Source organism: Corticium candelabrum, unplaced genomic scaffold (genome assembly GCF_963422355.1).
Source record: "Corticium candelabrum unplaced genomic scaffold, ooCorCand1.1 SCAFFOLD_64, whole genome shotgun sequence".
Classification (NCBI taxonomy): domain Eukaryota; kingdom Metazoa; phylum Porifera; class Homoscleromorpha; order Homosclerophorida; family Plakinidae; genus Corticium; species Corticium candelabrum.
This window is the reverse complement of record NW_026912719.1, coordinates 3,685-10,000: the sequence shown is the minus strand read 5'-3', so window position 1 is coordinate 10,000 and position 6,316 is coordinate 3,685. Positions and strand designations below refer to the sequence as shown.

At 40.3% G+C, this 6,316-nt stretch overlaps 2 protein-coding genes and 1 long non-coding RNA gene across 3 annotated transcripts in view; 1 reads left to right on the top strand and 2 right to left on the bottom strand.

Annotated features, from left to right (window-relative positions):
• Positions 1–2,364, bottom strand: part of LOC134197994 (uncharacterized) — an 11,288-nt gene extending 8,924 nt beyond the window's left edge. Inside the window, exon 1 of the mRNA XM_062667342.1 lies at positions 2,221–2,364. Within this exon, the coding sequence (XP_062523326.1) occupies positions 2,221–2,251 (31 nt within the window). The 5' untranslated portion in view covers positions 2,252–2,364. The remainder of the gene's footprint in view (positions 1–2,220) is intronic.
• LOC134197995 (uncharacterized) overlaps positions 1–3,281 on the top strand; it is a 5,025-nt gene extending 1,744 nt beyond the window's left edge. The window contains exon 3 of the long non-coding RNA XR_009972727.1: positions 3,215–3,281. This is a non-coding gene — a long non-coding RNA (uncharacterized LOC134197995). The remainder of the gene's footprint in view (positions 1–3,214) is intronic.
• Positions 3,282–3,991: 710 nt separating this feature from the next.
• LOC134197993 (uncharacterized) lies at positions 3,992–5,696 on the bottom strand. Its single transcript, XM_062667341.1, has 4 exons — positions 5,426–5,696; positions 5,271–5,362; positions 4,904–5,188; positions 3,992–4,818 (listed from the first exon to the last, which is right to left on the bottom strand). The coding sequence occupies exons 2-4, from the start codon at positions 5,353–5,355 to the stop codon at positions 4,163–4,165; spliced, it is 1,026 nt and encodes a 341-aa protein (XP_062523325.1). The 5' UTR covers positions 5,356–5,362; positions 5,426–5,696; the 3' UTR covers positions 3,992–4,162.
• Positions 5,697–6,316: the final 620 nt, after the last annotated feature.

Here is a 6,316-nt window from a genome sequence, read left to right as displayed (position 1 = left end):
GAACTTGGTAGACGTTGCGACCGATTTTGTTTCTTGTACCGTCGAGCGAATTACGGTACTTTGGGGGTGGTACCGGAATTAGGTATTAGTTTGGTATGAGATTAATAAAATTATTATATAATGGATATCGTAAACGTTTCAAAATTCGTAAGCTATTTATATAAATCCTAGAGGCAGACCTGCCAACCTAGCAGTGTCAAAATGCGTGAGTTTGCAGGAAAAAATGCGGGAGTTTTCAAAAAATTTGGACACGCCTACAATAGCATTAATATCAGTAAATTTATATCGTAATAAGTGTTAAATAATATATATAAATAATATTTAATCATCAAAATTTAAGTATTTGCATGCCCGGTTGCAGTAGAAGCCATTAATTAATATAATTATAGCGCAACAAAAGTTTAACCGATTGATTAATGTGCCTAATTAGCGACACACAGCATCAACATCAATTACTAAACATAATAGTTAATTAATTAAACACAGAACTTGTACTGTACGTACTACTGCCTGTTATAAAAATCTAAGAACAAAGTACATGCACATTCTCGTGGCTGGTTGGGATGTTCTGGATTCTATTTTCTTGGGATTCGATCGCTTTTCCAGCAATACATATGGTAATCAGGTAGCCAGCCCCTCCCTCCCTCTTTTCCACCTCTGACCGACTCCTCATTCTATGTCGGTACAGTATTTTGACCAAGTATGCTAGGAAAGAGCCGGATAAAGAGAGGGGCTGACAAATGGAAATTGATATTGGAATATCAAGTATGTGCGTACACATCAATGTACTAAAACGGTAGGGTCACAGTTACTTACACAGAACAGGCACGTCTATCATTTTGTTCACACCCACCAATGGTCAGAATGCGGGAGATTTGATGCCAAATGCGGGTAAGCGAGAGAAGGGTCCCAAATGCGGGAGTCTCCCGCTCAATGCGGGAGAGTTGGCAGCTCTGTAGAGGGAGAGTAGCTTCTCAAACAAGAGGATGGTCACGTGACTCTGGGAATTTGTTGCCGGCACCCCCAATCTGTAGGAGCTTCCGTCGCCACTGCGCTTTTGCTGGTTGATGTCGGTAGCGTAGAATGTCCAGTCTGTTGTCCAGTGTTGTTCCGGTAAAACTAGACGCGAACTTGCACAATCCCATAGCTTTACATGTGCTGCGTGTTAGTTGATCATTGCTAAATCTCACAAAACGCAAACACGTGTGCGATTCTAAAGACAACTAAATATTTAATTAAGGTGTTAATATCTATATCTCTAATATCAACTCATGTTTTGCCTGCTGACGGCTGTGGTATCGCGTTACAGACTCCTCTACTCACTCGGACATGCAGGCTAGACGAGAAACCAGGTTTTTGCTACAAGCCAACTACACTTCTGCAACGTGATGACGTACCGCCTATCGCCTCGTTTTTGCAACGTTCTCGGCAATGACTCTGTACAAGTTGCAGCGCTACCGACACGCCTCAGAGCCTGTCGTCGACAGAATGCAGCGTCTAGAAGGGTCCATGTACCCTCGTACTACTCGTGAGTACGTACTATCCAATAATACAATGCGTAATCGTACGTGATGCGGCCCCTCCTACACATCAGTCACCTGATGCTGTCTTTGTGTTACTATCGTTTCTTGTGGGATTTGGGGTGTCGAAACGTGTGCTAACGGAGTTTCTAAACACGTTTGAAGTGTGTGCGATATTACAAAGAGCGCGCTTTACTCTGCTACAGTCTCCTGATTAGCTAATCATGCACGCGGTCTGTTCAGATACTCCCTCTGGCGTATTCGCAGTTGGAATTTGCGTAGAAGTGGTGATGTGGGAGATGGGTGCCTACGGCCTTGCTTGGTGTAGTGATTAGAGCAAAATCTAGATGAGTTTTTAGAGCTATAGTACGACATACAGGTCATAGTAGAGGCGTGGCGACTACAACTCGTTTCCGGTTGTGTCACAGGGCCTCCTCATGTGTGTCCGTTAGGGCTAACTCTTAATTTTTATCCGATAAATAATATGAACGAGAGGTACAATAATTCAGGGGCGTACAAGTGGCGGATCCAGATTTCCAAACGGGGGGGAAGGGCGCATGTATTGTCCATTACTATGACATCACTCGAAATGACGTCATTGTCAACTCGCTAATACTTACAAGTTTGATGATATAGTACATAGGCCCTATTTGGGAAATATATGGTACTCGTGTTCATCTAACTAAATTAGTCATCTTACTGTATTGAAATTGGAGACACTGAATCCACATAGCTGTGTCCAAAACCGTTGCTATTGCATTACGTTTGAAGAAATGTTCTTATAACTGTCGCTCCTTTCTCTTCATGGCCGGAAACGTACCACATTGTACTGTACGCTGTATAATAAAACACGCATGCGCAATTTAATCCATTAGTCACGTGGCGTTTTCAAAACGGGGTGTGCGCCCTTTGCGCCGCGCGCCTTTTGCGCCAATGCCTAGACCAGCCACTGGTACAGTACTGTACCAAGCAAATTTGAGGAAGTTGGGCCTAATGCGCGGTAGAAGGCGTGGTCTTTTGACAAAGCACTATTAGCGTGCGCTATTGTCCCAGTCCACACCAATATAATCCATCTCGTTCTTAGTCTATGTTCTAACTGTGCCACAAACTGGTCACAGACAACTTGAAGATGCATACTATCTACTTTGTTTTTGCTTGGTACTCTAAATAGAATATATTTATAAATAATATATTTAATAGGAGCTTTGGGCACAGTGTGTGCAGGTATTGCACGGTGGCTGGACATCATTCCAGGTCATCACAACCTGCAGCACTTACAGAAAACAGTTCTTCTGGGATCTACTCGGATCCTTCGTAAAGTCGTGTCTTCTTTTCTAGAGAGCCGTGATGGTCTAAGTACTTCTGAAGCAGGGTTTGCTTCCGGTACTTGTAATAAACTTTACAAACCAGACTGATCTGGTTGAGCACGACAATACCTAAACCGAAGGTTGTAGCAATTGCTCGCTGGAGAGAGTCCATTTTTCCAAAACTGGTGGGGCCATGCCCCAAACCTTTTTTGAATGATGCCCATATGAGGTTCATAGATCTTGAGTAACATTAGGTACTCACTCTGTGGAAGAGAGAGGTAGTTAATTAGAAGAGATTTATAGTTAGTAGCAACACTTAGCATCTACCTGTAAAGACGTTGTTTTCTCATATTCGTCTTGCAGTACACATCATCTTTGTTTTTGTAGCTGACTGACGTGCAGAATGTTTAGTGTTGACCAGCTGTAACTGGGAGGACTGGAATATTGACAGGTAAGACGATTTGTAATTATTGAATATGCTACTTGCTAAAATTACAATATATTGTAGTTATAATAAGATTAGAATTGAAACTGGTACATGTACTGTATTGATTTCATGAAAGAAACCGAAGTTGTTCTAGAGTACGAGAGGTTTCATTGGTAGGAAATAAGTTATTAACACTCTTGCTGATATTGTTTGATATAAATGGAAGAAGAAAAAGAGACCAAATGTTTGTGTAGACATTGGTGTACTGATATCAGTTAGCTGATGGACACTCGGGTGAACTCAGCAAAGCTGTACTGTCGGTATCTACTAATGTGCTACAGTAGGGTGCGACATAACATTTGTAAAACTATACATGCATGTCAGTGCATGAATACTTATCTTATGTGTATTGTAAACTGAACTAAGGTGTTCTTATATTGGAAGAGTGTTAATAGTCACACTAATAGGGTACTATGTGAAGGGTTTGGTTTGCAAAGTCGTAAGGCTTTGTGATGATACTCTATTGTCTCTTTGGATTAGAAGTCAACAACTATGGCTAGTAATAAAAAGATTGATAGTAGGTAGGTTTTTCATAATTTAGTGTGTTGGGCCATGTGCAGCTACTGCATGTATACTCCTGTTGATTATTGGCAAATGGGGTCAACAGTTGCAAGACATCTAGTTTAGAACAGCAATGCTGTGTCTTAGTACAATTTTTTCATGACAGAATGGTCAATTTTTATGTCTTTCTCTGGTAAATTGAATGACATGTTACAGCTAAGCTCTACAAAACAATTGAGAAAAAAGTTGATGGACTAGACTACAGTTTGGCAGCGTTATCTAACTGCTGACTGTCACAGAGTTGGTGAAGTTTATCTACTGACCTCTTTAGTCTGACCTGATCTTTGTCATAGCTGATGTTCCTCCATTTCTAATGGGATGCTTGTGGAGTTAGCTTGCTCTTGAGCTTGACGGTGTATGCTGTCTGATGTAGGGTGTGGTACAACATATGGACTGCTTCTTAAATCCATACCAGATTCCATCACTGGCTGTGACAACTTTGAACATTTTCCGGTCTTCCAGCAACAGAAGAGAATAGCAATGACAATGACAACAACACAAATGGAAGGAATCACAGATGTGATTACGAGAGTTTCATCATTCCGATTTTGACTGTGTTGTGTGGGCCGATTTGTCATCAGAGTATTTGGATTTGTTTTTGTGACACTGTGTGGGGTGGGTGTCGCACTATGCAAAGATAGCTCGTTGCTGTCCTTGTATGTCGCATCATGTTCATCGCAGACCATATTGCTATTTTTGTATACTCGGCACACATACGTTCCTGGCTCATTCTGAGTGATGGAAAAGTTTCGAGTTATCTTGCCGAGATCATCTAGTTGTAGCTCTCCAATCGATTGGTTTACCGGCTGTCCATCTCTTATGAGTACTGCATAGGTATTGCTCTTCACGAAGTGATCATTGGTGGCGAGAACAGAACAACTGAAATAGTGGAATACCCCATTGGTCGTATGTTTAATCAGCTGAACGAAAATTGTTTTAAAATCTGGATACATGAACATGATTAGAAACTGCATAAATGAGATATAATTAATTAATCTATTATTATTATTTGAAAGGAACGCTTATACCTATAACTGTGATGGGAATAAAAGCGGGTTTATACCCTTGAAAACTGCATTCCCAGACACCATTGTGTTCTGGTTGAACACTAGATATCCGGACTGTAATAAGGCCATCATTTGTTGCAGTTATCAGAACCGTTCCGGAAGACACGATATTTTTCAATCCACTTGCTGTGTGTATCACACAGATTGGTTGCCCTACCGCGTCTCCAGCGCATTGGACTCTGAAGTAGACAGGACAGTTGTCAAGCCTTATCAATACTGGTGTTGCTCCTTCTCTCGCGCAAGTGTCTACACAAAAGGAAACATGAACGTGACTTTACAGTAAATGATGTGCTAGAGCGGATGTTTTGTAAGAGAGACAGAGACTTACTTTCTTGTGCGAGTGACGATTGGATGGCCATTGAAAGCGGAGATATGACAAAAATTGCGGATATGAAGAGGATGCCAGTAGACATGGCGTCTCTAGAGAAACGATGACGAGAAATGATGACACAAGTTTTGAGTGATTGTGGCGAACGTGTGTACCGTTAGGATTCTATAGAGAAGATAAGATAAGAAGTCCACGTGGGATGATGAGATCAGCTATGTGAGGTTGCTATTGCGCATGTGCTGGGCGATCTATAGCTTCTGCGTCGCTTTTTTGTTGGGTTACGTGACGTTAATGACTACTTATTGACGTACACGTTTTTTGTTGGAAGGCATTTACGTAGCGCTGTAGCAATATATTAATTAGCAAATATAATTAATTAATTATCATTAGTAATGATTTTAGTTATTGCAATACTTATTTTCTATACGGGAGAAAACGATTATAATTTGGCTATGTGATCAATAACTGCCAACGGCGTCTCTTGCTCCAAATAATTATATTTGTAATCTTAGAATAGTAAGACGTAGGTAACGCAATGTGTTGTATTACTCAAAATTTTTGATTTACTATGTGTTGACGTCATGTGTTGTATTAATCAACTTAACGTTTATATACATGTGCGCTTTATCTCTAGTTTTAGTGGCTGTTTTGGTTTGTTTTATTCTTGGTATTGCAATTAAATCATTTTTGTGTGTGAAATGCAGTCAAACCATTTGCCTTTACAGTAGGTTTAATTAACCATTATTGGTCTGGTTGCTTGGGTTAATTAACTAAACCCCAATGTGTACTGAAGTATATGTGGAAATTTTTCCGCTTATGTTACCATTAAGTAGCGCTGCTCATCATCTATAATTTTTTCGTTTGTATGGGCACCATTTATGTATGTTTACAATGTTCAATAATGATGTATAAGTATTAATGTATATATAAAACAACCACATGTTTTTGACATAGAGCGAGAAAGTAACGTGCGCTACTCATGAAAATTAAATGTATACATTAACAGGCTGCTTGTAATGATAATGACGCGCTGCTGTATACAACGT